We start from the raw sequence: 20,401 nt of genomic DNA on the forward strand, positions 1-20,401 counted from the left end.
AGTTGACCCTGCACCTAACAGAAGCAGTTGGTAGAAGCAATTTAATAGTCTTATACACAGGCAGATTTCCAACGACCTTTCCACTCTCCACCCATGCTTTTCCATCTCTGTTGGCGATTCTCAAATAAAGAGTCACCAGGGAGCTGGTTGAAATGCTGCTTCCCAGGTCCAAAGTCCACAAGAGTCTTTAGTCATATCTCAGGGGGCAGGGAGGCCCAGGGAGCTGTGTTGTTGTTTTTTTTTTCTCTTTAATTTTTTAAATTGAAGTACAGCTGATTTACAGTATTATATTAGTTTCAGTTATACAGCATAGTGATTTGGTAGTTTTGCAAATTATACTCCATTATAGGTTATTGTAAGATAATGGCTATAATTCCCTATAATATGGCTATTATATTCCCTATAATATGCTGTACAGTATATCCTTGTTGCTTATCTACTTTATACATAGGAGCTGTGTTTTTAATAAGTGCTTCATGTGATTGTCATTCAGGTGGGCTCAGGACCACATTCTGACACAAATACAACTTTGCATTTGTTTCCAAGGGGGAATAATTTTTTATGGGTCGGTGTTCTTGGCATGCGTTTAGGTCAGCAGCCCAAAGATTGGTTTTAGGAAATATTAGAGTTGAGATTAGAGGGTATAATTGTATTTTGTTATTCTGCAGCATTTTCAGATTTGCGTAAGAAATTTAAGTGTAAAGGAAAAAGACGTTTATAAACAAGTGGTTTTCTTAATATAAAGTTAGAGCTATAGAATATTGAGAGCGAGAGAGAGCATAAGTAAACACACGTATGTGGGCAGGCACGCATGCCCATGTGACCAGATACATCCACGAAACTAGCCTGGTAAGCCTTAACAAGTCTGTGAAGAAATCTATCCAGCCTGTACCTAAGCTCAATTTTTGGGACTTCCCTGGTGGTCCAGTGGGTAGGACTCCATCCTCCCAACGCAGGGGGCCCCGGGTCGGGGAACTAGATCCCACATGCATGTTGCAACTAACAGTCCGCATGCCGCAACTAAAAAGATCCACGTGCCACAACTAAGAAGTCCGCATGCCACAACTAAGACCCGGTGCAGCCAAAATAAATAAATAAATAAATAAATAAATAAATAATAAAAAAGTTGCAGTACATTCTGTAGAATAGACTTTTTTTTTAAAAAGGTCGATTTTCTGTGTTAGTCTTTCGTGGAAGCAGAACTGGAGGTCATTGTTCAAGTCCCTTCCTCACGCAAGTGTAGATGCTAAGACCCCAGGAGGACAGATGCTTCCACGGTAACAGTGGCAGAGCTGGACCTCTGTCCCTCTAAGCTTCAAGCTTCCCCATCTGTAAACAAGGAAGAGAAATAACCATCCCACATGGTTGTTGTGAGGGTTACATAAGATGGTTTGCGTTAGGATGTTTTGGAAACCAAAGAGAATGATATAGATACAGTTCCTGAATATCATGCATATCGTGTTCTATTCTAACTAAAGTATTTAGAACCACACTAGGAATCTCTTGAGGTGAAGTCACTTGTTGATTCTAGATCAATGATTATATGTCATTCATGGTGTATATATTTTAAAAATACCCTTCTTGTGCTCATCATAGTGAATTGGAAACTATAGTTAATCAAAAGGAAGAAAACTTGAAATTATCTGTAGTCCTACCACTCAGATGATCCCTATTAAAATTTTGGTATAAACTAACACAGTATTGTGAATCAACTATACTCCAATAAAAATTAAAATATTTGTTTTTGGTATGAAGGGTTCAACATATTTTCTTACACATGAGCATGCCTTTAACAAAACTCAGGTTAGATTGGGTGTACTGTTTTGCAACCTGTGTTTTTACTTAACAGTATGTTGTGAGCATTTTTTCATGTCATTTAATACTTTGTACCGTCATTTTAAATGTCTGTATATTATCCCATTATAAGGACAAAAACATTTATTTAATCAATCTATTATTAGACATTTTCCCCCTTTATTTTTTGCCAAAATAAGCATCTTTGAAACAATCTCATATTCAGCAGTTGGGTTTCTGCATTGACACCGGCTACTCTGAAAATCAGAGCTAAAGGTATAAATGCTGCAGTTAAGGTAACTAACGTATTGGTATGCATTCACTTAAAAATGAGTATGTAAATACAAAAATGTTACTTACTTTTATACCCAGAAATTGTAACTTCCTGCTTTTTGATCTTTCTAACACACTTGAGAGTTTAGAATACCTCCTTTGTAAGTCTGCTCATTGCCTCTGTCTCAGAGCATTATCGTTCTGACCTTTCTATCGCTTTGGAACTCCTGATTTCCTATAGGCTGGGCTGTTTGCAGTTCACGTGTGACCCTGGAGGCTTAACCACTCTGCTGTTTCTCACTCAGGAATCACCTATCCAGTTATGGCAAAGACTTCTTTTTATTAAACAAAGTTCATAATCAGGAGAGAGACCTTTCACTTTCTGAATTCTTAAAATAGTGCTTCCTTAAGTTAAATGGCATGTTAAGAGTATTTCTGATCTAAATTGGAAACTTTCAGATACCAGAAGGCATTGCTTATCTTTGTAAATACACATGTTCCAATTAAAATAGGTACTAAAATATTTTGGTGGCACTTCAAAACTCCCAGTTTAGATTTAGATTAAAACATTATTCTTTTTAATAAAGTTACAAAATTGATTATTAAAATTGCCTATTGAATATTAAAAGCAGTGGAACATTTATTTTCCTTACAAAACAATTTAGTCTTCAGTAAGTAGGATTGTATTAATCAATTATGCTATTAAAATACAACTGCCATATTAAATCTGACTCATTTGTCATGACAGTTTATATAATTATAGAAATTGTACCTAGCTGCTTATATAGCCATAATTCTGCAATAAATATAAATAATTGTCTCTGTTAATTCAGGTCACGGTTACTGTCTATTAAAACCTCAGTTAAATGGTAATTCGGGGACCTTCATTTAAAATCTTTCTAAATCTTTGTTCCATCTGACTGCCAAAGCCCCACAAATGCACCTCCTACTGTTGAGTCCAGAAACCCAATTTATGAATGAAATAGGTTTTTGTTTTTGTTTTTGTTTTTAATACAGATACTTAAAAAGGTCCATTTAGACTTGAGGTTTGAGGCTGTCAGGAAAAACAGAAAAAAGGGTATACCTGTTGGGTGGAGGGTGCTGACAAAAAGAAAGAAAACATCTTAATGTCTTGGTATTTCACTTCAGGGACTAATATATACATTTCAGGTTGAAAACATGCTGAAAACCTTCTATGTAAGCCCAGAGAACTAGAGCATATGGTTGAGTAACTACTCACTACTTGTGTCTTCATAGGTGTGGATGAGGTCACCATCGTCAACATTTTGACCAACCGCAGCAATGAACAGAGACAGGATATTGCCTTCGCCTACCAGAGAAGGACCAAAAAGGTACAGCAGGTTCAGGGATGGAGGGCATTCCATGTTGCATTTCAGTTCCTCAGCCATTGCTTTTTCTTTTTGTGAATTCTGGCTCTTCCCAGCAAGCGCCTTGTCGAACCCTAGGAGATCCAAGGTTTTCCCCTTACATCCTGTAAGAGTCACAACTCACATGTACGTGTCTCCTGGGGTGTTTGGAGCTTATGCATAAAGACCACACCCTCTTCCAACCCAGAGGGTGTAAAGGGAGCAGTTCTGGAAATAGAAAGGATGGGGGAAACAGCAATAGGTATCATTTATTGAGTGCTAACCTTTGTGCCAGGTATGCCGTTCTCTACATGTGGCCACTCATCTCATCGTTATGACTCCTGCTGGTTCTTGATAAAATGTTTTAAATTTAATCTTGGGACACTAGCCTCCATTTGAGTACTGATCCTGACACACTCCTCTCATTCCTAAAAAAAACACAGTTGAATTCCTAAGATCTTTGCAACCACCAGGTTTAGTTTAGTAGTTCGTTTGGTCTCTAGGCTATCTTCACCTTGCCATGCTCTCACTATTTAAAGGGTCTTGTGTGCTTTTTTCCCTTGCTTGTCCACGAGTGGTTAAGGAACAGCCCAGCACTTGTTCATCCTTTATTTTGTCGCAGTGTTAGGAAATTTATTTTTACAGACAGGCTGCTTTATTTTTAACTTCTTGCTATTAAAAGCTTTTGATTTATTCTTGGACGGTGCAGTAAGCATGGCTTCCTGCAGCTCCCGTTTGACTTATGGCTTTCACTCGTAGTCACAGTGGAGGTGAGCTGGAAGGATTCTAGAAAAGGCATTTCTGCACTTGGAGTTGACATGACCACCAGGGTCCAGGAAGTTGCAGATATCTCCCTCTCCCACCTCTCAAAACAGTTGGAAAGGACATAAATAGGAAAGCATGCAGCTTGTTTCCTCTCATATGCATTAAAATTTTTCTTCCAGCTAGACTGACATTAATCTGCTATAGTGAGGCATGGAAGGGAGTGTTTATTTCTCCACTTTCCCAAAAGGATCTGTGAGCTGATAGAGCTGAGTTCCAGTTGGAGCAGAAGGCCCACCTCTTTGGACAATATGCCTGTAATTGCTCCTTCAGTTGTCACTTACAGAGTGTGGTCTTGAAACACACTTGGGTGTGGACACATAAGTGTACATAGAAATATAGAAGCCCGGATTTCGATTTCAGATGAGATAATATGGAGGACAAAGCTCTCACGTACCCTGCTGGAGGGATGATGTTACAGAATCATGATGGGTTTGGTGACCTCACAGGCTTCATGGTGGGCTGGGGACAACTCACTATCCTATGATTCTTGATACCTCTTAGCCCTGGGCTAAGGAGAATTATCACATTTTAAGAAAGATACATAAAATACTAGAGATACTTTCTGAAGGAAATCCTGAAAGCAGAACCTTATTGTTTGCATAATAAAGGAGGAGGCCCTGTATTGTAGAGTACTTTAACAACAGGGACCGAGGCTGCCTAGGTGAGGGGCTTGAACAGCATGGGTACAGCTAGTAGAAGTGGACAGGAACTGGGACAGAGGATCAATGTTATATTTCTTTCGTGTTCGAGCAGATGCCAGGTTTCTCCATAGAAGGAATGGTCATATTTTATTTGTCAAACATATCTGGACAAATATTCTTTGCTAAGTGCAAAGAAAGCCCTGCGCTTGACATTATGAGAAGCAGGAAGTTGGCTGCCCATAAGGAGTTTATTATAGAAGTGGAAGAAGCCAGTAGGTGCCCAAATGCTGTTTGAAGTCTGAACAGAGAATGGGTAGAGGGGAGTGTCAGGGTAGGCTAAGTTTGGAATTACCTAACCTCAGAGTTCCACGCCGGAAAATTGGTGCTGTAATTGGAAGGTGTAGCTTCTAAAGTTCTCTCCTAAGTGCTCTGTGTTACTAGGACTTCAGGAAGCAGGAGAAAGTAGGTGATGAAAGGGTTGGGCCAGATGATTTCTAAGACCCATCTCAGTCGTCGACATCTGTGAATGATTTGAGAAGATTCTCTCTGAAGCAGGCTGCACATCACCTCTAGGGGCTAAATGTCGTAGAAGACATGGGTGCTGCTGGAAAGCAGGAGAGGAAGAGAGAAGAGGCGGGGGAAAAGTGAAAAGAAAGAAAAAAAATAATTATAACAGGAGAGTTCAGTCATCACTCAGTGCCCATGATTTGTAGGAAATCTAATCCCCGAGGAAGCATCTGTCAAAGCCACATCGAATTGGGATATCTGTCTGCCAGTGTGGGTGCTGACTCAGGCCTCTGACTTGAAATCTGTCAGTGGATTTTAATGGTAACAGTGGAAACCTTTAAGAAACAATATACAGCAGGGAAGCCCAGCGGTGAATGGGGAGGGCTTTAGTCCCCACCATCTTGATAATACCGTTCCAGTTTGGTATGGAAAATAGAGGTTCTCTCAGTCTTAGGTGAAGTGTTTTGCATAGGAAAGCTTCATGAGATCACTTCTAGCCAAGTGGGGGCCTCTGGTTCCACCTGGAGACTTTCTGGAGCCACCTCTGCACAGCTGCACAAAACCTTTCACAGGAGGATACCAGCAGGCCACAAGGGTTCTGCTTCCTTGGAGGCTCCCCACTTTGATCACCTCCTTCTTAGCAGGGGCCTTGACCCTAGAAAGTGCCCTGTCTTAAATAGGCTGTTACCACGTGCGAGTGTAAGCGTATTGTAAACTGCATTCACTCATAGCTTTCTGAGGCATTGCATGCTGCTCTGGTTTCCTTTTACTGACTGGAGGAGGGGGCAAAATCAGCTTGGATTTTAGGGGATTTTACTGGCAGAAAGTCTGAGCTTTCCATTTCTGACCTTTGGGTCTGCCAAAGGGAATGTGGTTGAAGGATACTTTGACCGAACACCCCGGAGTTGTCAAAGAATCACACAACCTGCTTTACAAACACATGCCTCTATTTTTTTTTTTTTTGCGGTACGCGGGCCTCTCACTGCTGTGGCCTCTCCCGTTGCAGAGCACAGGCTCCCGACGCGCAGCCTCAGCGGCCATGGCTGCGCGGCATGTGGGATCTTCCCAGATCGGGGCACGAACCCGTGTGCCCTGCATCGGCAGGCGGACTCTCAAGCACTGCGCCACCAGGGAAGCCCCCACATGCCTCTATTTTTGTCTTACTAGTTTTAAAGGGAATATTGGTTACCAACCAAATTTTCCATGTTGTTGCCTGTTTTTCTGAAGGAACTTGCCTCAGCACTGAAGTCAGCCTTGTCCGGCCACCTGGAGACAGTGATTTTGGGCCTATTGAAAACACCTGCTCAGTATGACGCTTCCGAGCTGAAAGCCTCCATGAAGGTAAACACGTGTGAGATGCAATCTCTGTCAAATTTGCCATTAATATTTGTGAATTACAGCTTCCTGAGTGTAATTAGGTGATTTTCAGTTATGTTGAATTCTCATTTGGAATCATTTTTTGGGGAATGAACTGAAGCTATAAGGCTCAGGATTTGTACCAAAAATATTTCAATTGCTTTTTTTTAAGACTGTAAAGAAATTTCATGACGCAGAGAAGTCAGTTACCAGCTGCTACTGCTTGGCACCTGGGCAATTGGTACCATTTGGAAAAGCGACTTCCTTGATTACACTTCCTCTTTAAAAAAGATATGTTATGATATTAAGGCAAAAGTAAAACTCATAGCGTTTGTTAAGTGAAGCTTAACAAAAATCTGCGTATGCCGTTGTGGTTGTTTCTTCTGACCTCCTTGCTTGTCCTGTTGTTTGATTCAAATTTTGGGCAAAATCAGAGCATCACAGTGCACATAAAGGGTGATTTCAGCTCGTGAATGGTTCCTGTGTTTTGTTCAAAGTATCAAGGCACATGCTACTTGTCTTTTGTTTGTATTTTGCAAAGTTATTTTGAACATGGATTTTTTTTAGGTTAAATTAGATAGTAAAAATTCCAGGTTGTAAGTTCCCCTGAATTTTGTGTGTACCTAAAACATCGAGTATTATGTAAACGGAATGGATATATAAACATAAGTGCATGTTTAATGGCAAAGCACAGAACCCTTTTCGTAAGTGTGCCTGCAACACTTTGAATAATCTGACACTGCCCTCTGCTGGTAAAACTGGGTAAAGCCTCAGAGTGGAGGGAAAGCTGTAGTTCTGATTTTTTTTTTCCTAAGTCCGAGTGCATTTTCTGTGATGCCACCATTTCTGAATTATGGAGAGACAGAGCTGTAAGTCAGTCACCAGCTAATGTCACAGTTCAGTTGTCATCCCTTCCCCCACAGAGCACCTCGAGAGGGAGGCAGCTTCCCACCGGGTATTTCCAGGGCCCAGAAGTTGATAGCTCAGGGCTGCTGAAAGATTTGCTCTGAAATCGGTTTTCCAGCTTGGCCCAAGCTGTGCTCAGTTTATTTGAGCAGACTTGCTCTGAGTTTTCTAAGTAGACTATATTGGACAGAATGATAAAATGTCAACAACACTTAATGATCCTGTTTAATAAAAAGAACACTGAAAACACTCAGTCTTGGGACCTTTGGAACCATGGATGAGCTGACCTCTCCTAGGTTTCTTCTGCCCATCATCACTTCAGATCAGTTTATCTTATTTTTGCCAAGAATTCATTTAGTTGTGATTTGCGCAATTTTATAAGTATCTATCACTAGGTAGTAGTGACTTGAAACAGACCTGCTTGAGCTGTCAGTCACCATTGTAATCTATGTAATTGGGTCCAATGAAAGGTGCTTTGACTGCTAGATCTTTGACCTTGTGCCAGCTCTTCCATTAGCTATCACAGCTGAGTACCCTTCTGAAATCCATAAAGCTTGGAGTGACATGAACTGAACTATGCTTTAAAAAAAATCTGTTTTGACTTCTGGCAATACCAGTGGCAATATCTGCCATATGTTACAGTAGACGTTGCCCTTGTGATGGGAACTGTGGACAGTCTGTGGAGAGCTTGGGCCAAGTTTGAAATTGCCAAGGTCACCTTTAAATATAGAGGAAAAAATACTATTAGAATTCTCTGATATTAACATGGGTATATCAGTGATGAAAGAAAACCAATCTTCTATTGCTATACCTGTTTTACGTTTCAACAGTGTCAGGATATAGCATTTCTTCCAATGCATGAGTTATTTTTAGACTATATTATATATCCTTGAGATTGAAAAACTGCCCCCTAAAATATTTGAAAATGCTTGGTAATCTCTTTATAATATCTGTATAGAATGTTGTGTAGACCTTTTGCTAAGAAGGGAAGAAATTTTGTCTTTGCCAGCACCTCTACAAATCATGATTAAAAACTCTGGGAGAAGAGGCCTTGGCTCAGATTAGATGAGGAATAAAATTCAAAATTAACTATTAACCTGAGGCTTAGCTTATATAAACCACTTTTTTAGGGGCATATAAACTCTAATAAGTTTAATTAATAGCTGACACACTTTTCATGTGGATAAGTAAGTTTCTTATTGTATTAACACCTTATAATTGATTTACATTTTAAACAGTTGTAATTCTACTTAGTTCAAAGTGATATTTCCATACTCGGAAAGACAAGTATTAGAGAATCCTGATTATTAAATCTTGACTTTGATCATGAAGCCAGCTTTGAAATACAAGTTTCATTGGGTCCTTTCAAGCTCTCTGGCATGCCAGCTCAAAAGTGTATATATTAAATTTGAATATATCGCCCATTAAATTCTTACTCCTTAATAAAGTGTTGGTGTCTAGGTTTATCTGGCACTTCATTATTTCCTTTTGCTTCTCTAAAATGCCCGAAGAGTGCATCTCAATCAAGCAAAAATGGAAGTACAAGAATGAAATTTTTAACATTAACCCAATTTTACATTTCAAAGAGGTAAAGCTAAAAATTTTATCTTATCTATACCTTTCCCTCGTAAAAGACTTACTCCAATCTAATGACGCTGGCTGCAAATGACAGCATAAAATCTCTGTATTCCTTTGTTTTCAATTTCTGAGCAGAATTGTACAATAAAGAAAATTATTTCTCATCTATTAAAGTAATGGCCGATTATTAGAGAAGTTGAAAAATAAAGAAACATAGGGAGACGATAAAGTTATTCAGTTTATAAACCCATCGCCAAAAGGCAACCACTTTTAACATTTTGGTGTATTCCGTTGCTGTCTCTTCCCATTTCACTATATATTTATATATAGTGGAAAAAAAATTTTTTAATATAGTTGAGCTAAAAAAAACATGTCAGTTAAACCATCTTTTATTTTGATGAAGCTTTTTTTTTTTTTTTTTTGCGGTACGCGGGCCTCTCACTGTTGTGGCGTCTCCCGTTGCGGAACACAGGCTCCGGACGCGCAGGCTCAGCGAGCACGGCTCACGGGCCCAGCAGCTCCGCGGCATGTGGGATCTTCCCGGACCGGGGCACGAACCCGTGTCCCCTGCATCAGCAGGCGGACTCTCAACCACTGTGCCACCAGGGAAGCCCATTGATGAAGCATTTTTTTAAAGGAATAGAATATAACTTTACCTTGTGCTGATGAATGCCGTACAGATCCCTCAGAAGGAATGCAGGAAGGCGCGTGCTACGCACCCCATCTGTGTGTGTAATTTACCTGATTGAGATCAGGGAAGTGGGCTAAAGGCCTGGAGGGCTTTCCCTGCTGATGTCTGCAATGCCCGGTTCGCAGGGGCTGGGGACCGATGAGGACTCCCTCATTGAGATCATCTGCTCGAGGACCAACCAGGAGCTGCAGGAAATCAACAGAGTCTACAAGGAAAGTGAGTAGCCCTAGTTCTGTGGTGTACCCTCTCAGCCCTGTTTCTGTGACCCCCATCCTGGCCTGCTGGGCTGGTGTTCAGGATAGGGTGCCTGGATTACTTGTGGAGAAATGCTTGCCATCTGGACCGTCCAGGGCTTTGCTCTGTCCCAGGTCCCTCTCCTCCATCTCCTGATGGCCTGGGTTTTGATGATTATATTCTCTTAGAACTAATACAAAAGGATATACAGGAGCGAAAGCAGAGAAAACAAACAAAAAAGAAAAAAGAGATCTGATGGGGAGAAGTAGAAAGTATTTTACATGGATTTCTTGGAATGGGTGCTGTCCAGTTTCTGCTGAGGAGGTTCCCAGCTCTTGACTGTGGATCACTGTTGCAAGAGGCACACGGACCTTTGTGCACCAAGCAGTGTAGCAGACCCGGGTGGAGTAAATGATGCAGCTTACGTGTGTATGTGGTACCACTACATTTAAACATAGATGCTATTTTGAATAACAAAGTACAAATTCATTGAAAAGTACTCTTTAATTCTTACTGGTTTCTGCCATTGTGCATTTTCTTGATCAGTAGATAATAAACCGCAGTTGTCTATGTGTGTGTACGTAGTCCTCCAAATTTTTTGATGATCCAAATAAGTATAGTCAAGAAGTTTGGGAACCAGTATTTTAGCTACCCAGGAAGTCACTGATCAAAGGTGAGCTTGAAGATCCCTGGTCTGATCCTGCTCTGCGTGTCCCCTGTCACTGATAATAACACTGGTTCTGATTTCATGAGGGTAAAAATCATTCTAGAGAGTCCATCTCCTTTGGGTGGGTACATCCATGCTGCCACAGCTGTTTCTGCCTTTGAGAGGCTTAGTGGGCAAGGGGGTAAGTGGGACGGGTGGCTGGCTGGCTGCACAGGCAGGAAGCATCAAACCAGATGTGTTGTTCTGTTTCCCGAGTGTACAAGACCGACCTGGAGAAGGATATCGTTTCTGACACGTCCGGTGACTTCCGCAAGCTGATGGTCGCCCTGTCGAAGGTTGGTTTCCAGTTTATTTCTTTGTCCTTGCTTCCTCCCAAGGCAAGTTGCGCGCCTCATTTCATACTTGGGAACGAATTAACCCAATCCTCTGTGCCTGCATCAGACGTTCCAGCTGCAGTTTCGACAGTGGGTTTGCACAGTCACTGCAGAGTTGTCATTTTTGTATAATAGGATTTCTTATCCTGCAAAACCGTATGGTCAGGTGGACTTTGGGGCCAGAGGAGGAAGAAGTGGCTCTCGGCTCCTGGCCTGGATTTATGTGCCAGCCCTCACTGTGACTCGGGGAAGGTCATTTTGCCCCTATCTGTGGTCACATAGGACCCAGTGGCAAGTGACCCTCTTGTTTCTTTCACTTGCTTTCATTTCTGAAGAGACGGTTTGCCCAGGTAGTGGTTTCCCTGGAGAGGTCTTTGCTTGTTTGCTAATGTTAACACATGAATGTGGATGAAAGGCATTTCCTTCCTGAGTCTGAGTTCTGACCCGAGTGCAGTTTAATGTGTATGAGCTGGGCAAGGGAAGAGGAATTTTCCCCTGGGAACCCTGATGACAAACGGTCGATGGGCATGCTGTATCCTGCATCACCATAACATCACCATCACCATAACAGCTCCGTACTCCCCTCCCCAGCTCTTTTCTCTACCACGTGCCCTGCGTACCGCCACCCACCCATCTTTTTTTTTTTTTTTTTTTTTTTTGGCGGTACGCGGCCCTCTCACTGTCGCAGCCTCTCCCGTTGCGGAGCACAGGCTCCGGACGCTTAGGCTCAGCGGCCACGGCTCACGGGCCCAGCCACTCCACGGCATGTGGGATCTTCCCGGACCGGGGCACGAACCCGTGTCCCCTGCATCGGCAGGCGGACTCTCAACCACTGCGCCACCAGGGAAGCCCCCACCCAGCTTTTTGAAATCCACTTGCACCAAGCTCCTCATCAACACACATTTGTGCTGCATCAAATCCAAACTCTCAACTGCCTTTAAGTGTCTTCTGTCCACTGGCCCTCCGTAACTTAGCCCTCCTCGCTAGGCTTCCCTCCTGCTCACCTTCTCCTCGGCTGGGCGCACATCACTCCCCTGTGCCGCTCCTCCTGGGCGGAATGGCTTCTCCTGCTTCCCGCTGCCAGCCTCATCTGACGGAGCCTTTGTGCTTTGCCTCAGCTGTACGCCATTGTACACAGGCTTTGCTGACGATTCTGCCTGACAGATTTCTGCCTTCTTTTGCATTTCATGTCTGCTTAGAGCCACAGATACTGTGTTGTATTACCATTTATTCCATGTGTATTTCTCCATGTGGGCTGTGAGCTCTCTGAAGAAAGGAGCTAAATATCATTACCTTTTTTAGGGGGAGGAGGGTAGATTCTGTAAGGTGCTTAGCCAAAAACTGGGTAACAAGAGGGTATAGCCCCCACTTCACTGCCTCAATTATTGTAACAATCCTTGGTCTTACCTAGACTTTTTTTTTTTTAACCTAGACTTTTTTTTTTAACCTAGACTTTTAAGTGAAGAAAAATTTCAGGAGGGTGTTTATTCAGTAAATAGTGGCTTACATGAGTTGGGGAGAAAATAACATTTTCAGTTTTAAAATGTACAAAGAAATACATTTGATGTTCTTAATTTTTTTTTTTTTTTTTTTTCCTGTAGGGTCGAAGAGCAGAGGATGGCTCTGTCATTGATTATGAACTGATTGACCAAGATGCCCGGGTCAGTGCCAAGCTTCTTGATGTTTGGGGTTTTGTTTCCTAGTCTCTGGATAGTGGGTATAGTTATCCATCCTGCATAACAAATTAGCTCAAACTCAGTGGCTTAGAACAACAAGCATTTATTATCTCTCAGTTTCTGTGGGTCAGGAACTGGGAAGTGGCTCAGGACTTCTCCTGAGGTTGGAGACAAAGCGTGGACCAGGGCTGCGTCATCTGAGGGCCTGACAGCTTCAGGAGGATCTGCTTCCCAGATCACCCACCCATGTAGTCCCCCACCCATGTGACTGTTGGCAGGAGGCCTTACTCTTTTTCCACGTGGGCCTCTCGAAGGGGTTGCTTGAGTGTCCTCACAGATGGCAGCTGGATCTCCCCAGAGTGAGTGATCCAAGAGACACAGCCAGGAGGAAGCCAGGTGCCTTTTATGGTGTACTCTCAAGAGTCACACACACTGTCACTTCTGTCACACTCTGTGCATTAGAGGCGAGTCACTAGGTCTAGCTTCCAGTCAGTGGGAGGGGAAGTAGGCTCCACGTTTGGAAGGGAGGAAGGTCAAAGAATTTGTGGGCTTCATTGTCACTTTCTGGAAGCTGTAGTTATAACGGGATATACCCTTATAATGCTGGTGTCGGTTACAGGATCAATTTCTGACTCACATTTGCTCATTTCGGCTTTGCTTGTTTCTGCAGGGTGTGATGCTGGTGTTCACACTGGTGGGCATTTGCTACAAACACACACTAATAGAATTCACAACACAGAACAGTGGGAGGAGATGGTAGAGGCACAGGCAGGGATAGGAAGGCTTTACTGCCCTTGGTGGTGGGGGAAGAGGTGAGAGAGGCAGAGGCCCTTCCTTCTTTTCTGGCTGAATAGAACTGCTGGTTCTCATTCCATAATCACCCAGAACTATTTGTGAAGCTGATTCAGATCACTGTGAACTACATGCCTTTCCCAGAGGGTCGACAGCTGTCTCGAAGTATTTCATAAGAGCTGAAGAACAAAATTAATTTTAATCCATTTTAGTTTTAAAATTCAGTATATTTCACATAGCTCACTTAGCAGGAGGTAGAAAAGGGTTTTTTAAATTTATTTTTTATTAAGTTTATTTATTTATTTATTTTTGGCTGCGTTGGGTCTTCTTTGCTGCGCGGGCTTTCTCTAGTTGCGGCGAGCAGGGGCTTCTGTTGTTGCGGAGCACGGTCTCTAGGCGTGCGGGCTTCAGTAGTTGTGGCTCCCGGGATCTAGAGTGCAGGCTCAGTAGTTGTAGCGCACGGGCTTTGTTGCTCCGCGGCATGTGGGATCTTCCCGGACCAGGGCTCGAACCCGTGTCCCCTGCATTGGCAGGCAGATTCTTAACCGCTGCGCCATCAGGGAGGTCCCTAGAAAAGGGTTTTGCAACTCTCGGATAGTGGATGGTCACTGAATAAGTATTGGCTCTTGCATAAGCCTTTCTCCCTCCTTCCCTGCCATGCTTAGCGTTACTTATAGCCCCTAAATTTTCCAGAAACTGAAAATGTGATTGGACCAGCTTTTTGTTGTTGTTGTTCAGCTCCATCATTTCTGGAGTCTCTCTGGGGTTGGGTACGTGACTTGTAGCTGTCTTTAGTAGATGACCATTAGTTTATGTGCTATTGAACGTGCCAAATGGTGGAGAGCTGGATGTGCTAATGAGCATTGGCTTGTCCTTCTGTATATGCGTAGAGGTTCTTGGTCATCCCTTCGGTGTTCAGGGAAGGAGATTTCTACAGCATCACCCTCACGAACAACCTACTGTCATGCTGTATGTCTGTGCTTCAGGAAGACTGCTCTTAAGACTTTTGACCTAAATAGCACATTTTTCCTGTGTCTGCAGTGCAATCGTCCTTTCTCATTTTGGCATTCTGAATGTATAGGTTTTGGGGTTTTTTGCGTGACGGGTTTTTAATGACCTTGCTCTGGATTGCAGAATTAACTTTCATGGTCGGTTGTGCTCGTAGGATCTCTATGATGCTGGCGTGAAGAAGAGAGGAACTGATGTTCCCAAGTGGATCAGCATCATGACCGAGCGGAGTGTGTGCCACCTCCAGAAAGGTGAGTGCTGTGCTGGGGAGGTCTTAGAGCCCCAGGGCCAAAACGGAGGGCCCTCTCAAGTGGGCCAGCTGGATCTGCCAGAACGGAGTACCCTTTGTACCCTCTAATCTCACCCATTTTTCCTCACCAAGTCCATTCATCCTTCTTTCCCATTTTGGGTCGTTTTTTTCCCCTAAATACTTTTCATGTTTGGTGCTTTGTTGTGCTGCCTCTTCTCGTCTGGATCCTTTTATCTTGCTATATCTGTTGAAGTAATGGACTTAGTTGGGTGCTACGTACTGTTTCTCGTGCCCCAGATAAAGTGGGTTCCACGCCGGAGAGATGAAGATGGTCAAAATATGTGGCTGGGGCAGTGCCATTTAGGACAGGTGCATGGTACGGCTGTCCCAGGGCAACTGGTACAGTGTCAGCTCTGGTCTGCGTGGCAATCCCTAACCCTCTAGGAAGCTATGATTATCATCATCTTTGTGTGTGTGTGTGTGTGTGTGTGTGTGTGTGTGTGTGTGTGTGTGTGTGTGTGTGTGTGTGTGTGTGATGCCTAACCGTGTGGGTAACCATTGATAGCTTTGACTAGTAGCTCTGTTATAATAATCATCTGTTGCTTTTCTTTAGTATTTGAAAGGTACAAGAGCTACAGCCCTTATGACATGCTGGAGAGCATCAAGAAGGAGGTTAAAGGAGACCTGGAAAACGCTTTCCTGAACCTAGGTAAGCAGGCGTGGCCCCCCCATCCCTAGTGGACATCAGCTTTCAGTCAGCTAGCTGTGCTGAAGCAGAAGTAACAAATGGCCATCCTGTTAATTCAAGTGGCTTTGGGAGACATAGCTTCTTTACATGATTTGGGTACTTTCATAATCTTCACCATATGAATTTAAGATACGGAACTGAAGAAGGGCTTATGTTGGTAGAATGGAGTGTTGCCCAGGAGGAATAAGATAACCAGAGAGGGCTTCCCTGGTGGCGCAGTGGTTGGGAGTCCACCTGCTGGTGCAGGGGACGCGGGTTCGTGCCCCAGTCCGGGAAGATCCCACATGCCGCGGAGCGGCTGTGCCCGTGAGCCATGGCCGCTGGGCCTGCGCGTCCGGAGCCTGTGCTCCGCAACGGGAGGGGACACAGCAGTGAGAGGCCCGTGTACCCTAAAAAAAAAAAAAAAGATAACCAGAGAAAGGGCTCTCTCCATTGGGGGAGCTCACACATCCATTTGGGTTTCTGCTTTGCTCAGAGTCCCCTGGTTTAAGAGCACAGTTGGGGGACTTCCCTGGTGGCACAGTGGTTAAGAATCCGCCTGCCAATGCAGGGGACACGGGTTCTAGCCCTGGTACGGGAAGACCCCACGTGCCGCGGAGCAACTAAGCCCGTGCGCCACCACTACTGAAGCCCGTGGGCCTAAAGCCTGTGCTCCCCAACAAGAGAAGCCACCGCAATGAGAAGCCCGCGCACTGCAATGAAGAGTGGACCCTGCTCGCCGCAACTAGAGGAAGCCCGCCTGCAGCAATAAAGACCCAGTGCAGCCAAAAATAAATAATATATACATTTATTAAAAAAAAAAAAAGCACAGCTGGCTGATTCAGAGGATTCCTGGTTTTCCCTGAGCATTTCCCATTTTGCAGAGCCCATTCCTGTTACGTCTGGTCATCTGGTGGTGCCCCAGGTCAGGGCTTCACCCCCCACTGGTGGAGGAGAAAGGAGTTACTGACCCTTTTCTTCTCTCCACAGTCCAGTGCATTCAGAACAAGCCCCTGTATTTTGCTGACAGACTGTACGACTCCATGAAGGTAAGGGCAACTGGCCGAGAGGTCCATGTTTCCACACTAGGCTTTTTCTTCCTTTGTGCCCCAGACTAAAGCTCCTGACTAGTGGATGGAGGAAGGGACCCCACTGTCTAGGTGCAGGAACACACTAGTCAGCTCTGCTTTTATGTGACAGGTGAGAAAACCACAAATCTGTCTTCTGTTTCTCCCAAGTACTTGAACATGTGTTTGTGTACAGGTAGAAAGCAAAGTGCCACGGGAGAGAGAAAATGCTAGATGGTGACCATGTCAGATTCCTGTTCAGATTTCTCAGTGATTCCCTCCTGGTACCCCAGAGTAAGGACAAACAAGGAAGAGAGGTTATTAAGCAACCACTAGGCAGTAGGCATTGTGCTACTTACTTTATCTTAAATCATTACCAAAAAACCTGTGAGGCTTGTGTGACTGTTTTCTTTCTAGATGAGGAGAATGGAGCTTGGAAAGCTTCAGCTTGCTTGAGGTTACATAGCCAAACTTGAACTTGGGACTGTCTGACTCCAAAGCCAGCCCTGCAGTTTTCCCTTAAAGGGACTGTCTCTTCCCACAGTCGCATCCCCTTTTCCATGCCTTAGATGTGCCTTGTGCTTTATGGCTTCCAGACCCTTGCCGCTTCTCCCTGGGTCACCCCCTTGTCCACACTGCCTCTCTCCCGTCTCCCCTCAGGTTCCATGTCAAGTGTGACCCGTTCTCTGCTCTGAGGTTCTGGATGTAAACTTTAGTGGTCCTTATTGCTTGTACCATTCAAAATGGCATAGAGCCACGGTGAGCGTGGTAGCATGTGCTCTCTAAGCCCCCGAGAGCCAGGAGCTTTGTGTTACATACGTAAACTCGCGCACTTCCTGACCTGAGCCTTGGAGTGGTTAGCGCTCAGTTCATGTTTACTGAATGTACAGCAGGGGGGCTTTGTGCCGATTTCATGCTGGTGTGTTCGGAATTCCAAGGCGCTCATTGTTCTTAAGGGAGCAGTTTTGCGGTTATCTTTGCAGTCTCTTAGAGGGCGGCATCAGGAACCCAAATCAGTTCCATGTGCAGGAGAACTCACTAGACTCTTTTTTAATGATTAACATTGTCAGCGAATTGTAACTTGGAGCGTAAATTTGACTTTCAGGGCAAGGGCACTCGTGATAAGGTCCTGATTAGAATCATGATCTCCCGCAGTGAAGTGGACATGTTGAAAATTAGATGTGAATTCAAGAAAAAGTACGGCAAGTCCCTGTACTACTACATTCAGGTAAGGCCCCACCTGACCCATCAGAGAGCTGGGAGTACTGGGCAGGTGCCTGTCAGAACAACGGCAGAGGGCTTCTCTGGTGGCGCAGTGGTTGAGAGCCCGCCTGCCGATGCAGGAGACACGGGTTCGTGCCCCGGTCCGGGAAGACCCCACATGCCGCGGAGCGGCTGGGCCCGTGAGCCATGGCCGCTGAGCCTGCGCGTCCGGGGCCTGGGCTCCGCAAGGGGGGACGCCACAACAGTGAGAGGCCCGTGTACCCTAAAAAAAAAAAAAAAAAGAACAATGGCAGAATGGCGGTTTTCTGTTTTCTAACTCCACAGGGAAGAGATGCTACTCATCAAATATCAGGGATTTATTTTGAAAGTGCTATTAGGATTTGTCCTGGAATCTTACAGAACCAGGCAAATATTTCATATTTCCCACACCTATTCTGCAGTGACAGTTGGTGCTCATGACAGTGATCCTGGAAGACTTGCTGACATCCTGAAAAGACTTAGATCAATTTAATCTACGTTTTATTATATTTCAATTTCTTGAAACTCCTCTGTGATAAGCCTGGCAACATTTCCTCACTCAGAATTCCCATCTCTCCCCTCCCCATTTAGCCTGTCCCTGTTTTGGAGGGATGGAGTGTTCGTATATAAGAAGCAATTGCCTTCACCGTGGTCCCTCCCACTGTGTTTAATTTAGATAGATGTTGCAAACCCTTCTTTCTGAAAGATACTGAAAATTTCAAAGTCGTGTCAGTGGTTACCAGGGGTGAATTTAGAGCTGGGTTTGCTATAACTAGGTTTACTAGGGCATATGTTTAAAATTCAGGGAGCATTTAGACTCAGTAATTCTTTCCTTAACTCATCAGCTTATTTCCACGTGACCTTAAGAGTCCATGAAACAACACAGTCAGGCAGGAAGGTGCCTCGCATGTCTTCTCTGAAAGGATGCGGGCCAGGGAGAAAACGGGTGGTGTTTGCAGGACCTCAGTGCAGGAGGAGCAGACTGGGTTCTGTCCTTGGTCACTTACCATATTAATCCCCAGGACCCTGTGTTTTCTCTACCCTTGTGGCAATAATCTCCCCTGGGCCGCGATCCCTGAGGGTCCTCTGATGGTTTGGGTGTGTCTGGGCAGGTCCCACAGAGGCTCCATGTGTCGTGGGCCTGCTTGTGTGTTTCTGCAGATTGTGGGTCTTTCTCCTGACCCTGAATTTCTTTTTTCTCCTTGGCCACTTATAGCAAGACACCAAGGGTGACTACCAGAAAGCGCTGCTGTACCTGTGCGGTGGGGATGACTGAAGCCCTCAATGGCCCGAGGGTCCAGGACGGCTGCTCTGCGCTCCCAGCTAACAGTCCTACACAATCAGCTTGTGGCTAACAGTCCCCTTGTGCCCATCCCTGGGAGGATGATGTTAGTGCTGCCCACCCCACCTGCTCCATCCTTAGTTTAGTTGCCTAAGCATTACCTGCCTTTCCGGTCTAGTCTCTCTTTACAGTAAAAGAAATGAATATTCCAAGGAATTGGAAGTGAAATCTATGATGTGAAACACTTTGCCTTTTGAGTACTGTGTCATAAACAGATGAATAAACTGAATTTTTACTTTAGGAACAAGTACTTTGTTGACCTTGCTCTCAATTTAATTGTTTCAAAATCAAACATGCTTAAGGGGTGTATTGTTTGGCCGGTAAGGCTGTCCCCTTGAGGAAGAAAGCTCTAGAAAGGAGCTGTCCAATATAGTAGCTGCTATCCAGATGCGGCTATTTACATTTAAATTTATTTAAATGAAATGATTAAAAGGTCAGTTCCTCAGTCAAGCTGTCCACATTTCAGATACTCAGTATCCACGTGTGGTTAGCACCTGGTGTATTGGACAGCACAGGCAGAGTACATTTTCATTATAATAGAAGGTTCTATTGCACAGGGGATGATAGTACCTATGGGGGGAAAAATCCCAGAATGACCCCTTCATCTGCTCATCTTTATACAGGTAAGTTAGGTGAAAACAAGCTGCAGGGGCCTCAAACTGGGAAAAGGGTAGGATGGTGTGGTAGACTCCATTTAGCAAATATTGCAAGTATTCCCATAGGAATTACAGAAATAAGTAACATCCTGCCCCAGCCTCGAGGGCTCACCTGTCAGAGTCAGGCTACAGCATCCTCGTACAAGCGGTGTAACAAAAGTAGACGGGCACACGGAGAAGAAAGCGATTGGCTTTGCCTGGGAGGATTGAGAAAGATGACCCAGAGAAGAAAACGTCTGAGCCATGCCCTGATATCTAAGGGGACGTGTTACAGCTGGGAGGAAGCTCTCCACGAGCATTCTTACGGTTCTGATGAAGGTAATTCATACACCTGGTTCACATTTCAAAAGTCACACAGAGTCTATGGAGTGAAAATTACATCTCCCTCCCACTCTCTTCCCAACCAGCCGGGGGGGGGGGGGGGCCTC

At 44.3% G+C, this 20,401-nt stretch overlaps 1 protein-coding gene across 1 annotated transcript in view; it reads left to right on the forward strand.

Annotated features, from left to right (window-relative positions):
• ANXA2 (annexin A2) overlaps positions 1-19,741 on the forward strand; it is a 46,284-nt gene extending 26,543 nt beyond the window's left edge. The window contains exons 4-13 of the mRNA XM_007458883.1: positions 3,325-3,419; positions 6,635-6,748; positions 10,064-10,154; positions 11,095-11,174; positions 12,815-12,874; positions 14,847-14,940; positions 15,553-15,648; positions 16,657-16,715; positions 17,839-17,961; positions 19,192-19,741. Of these exons, the coding sequence (XP_007458945.1) occupies positions 3,325-3,419; positions 6,635-6,748; positions 10,064-10,154; positions 11,095-11,174; positions 12,815-12,874; positions 14,847-14,940; positions 15,553-15,648; positions 16,657-16,715; positions 17,839-17,961; positions 19,192-19,251 (872 nt within the window). The 3' untranslated portion in view covers positions 19,252-19,741. The remainder of the gene's footprint in view (positions 1-3,324; positions 3,420-6,634; positions 6,749-10,063; positions 10,155-11,094; positions 11,175-12,814; positions 12,875-14,846; positions 14,941-15,552; positions 15,649-16,656; positions 16,716-17,838; positions 17,962-19,191) is intronic.
• The last annotated feature ends 660 nt before the right edge of the window (positions 19,742-20,401 follow it).

Source organism: Lipotes vexillifer, unplaced genomic scaffold, assembly GCF_000442215.2.
Source record: "Lipotes vexillifer unplaced genomic scaffold, Lipotes_vexillifer_v1.1 scaffold102, whole genome shotgun sequence".
In the NCBI taxonomy this organism is placed as follows: domain Eukaryota; kingdom Metazoa; phylum Chordata; class Mammalia; order Artiodactyla; family Lipotidae; genus Lipotes; species Lipotes vexillifer.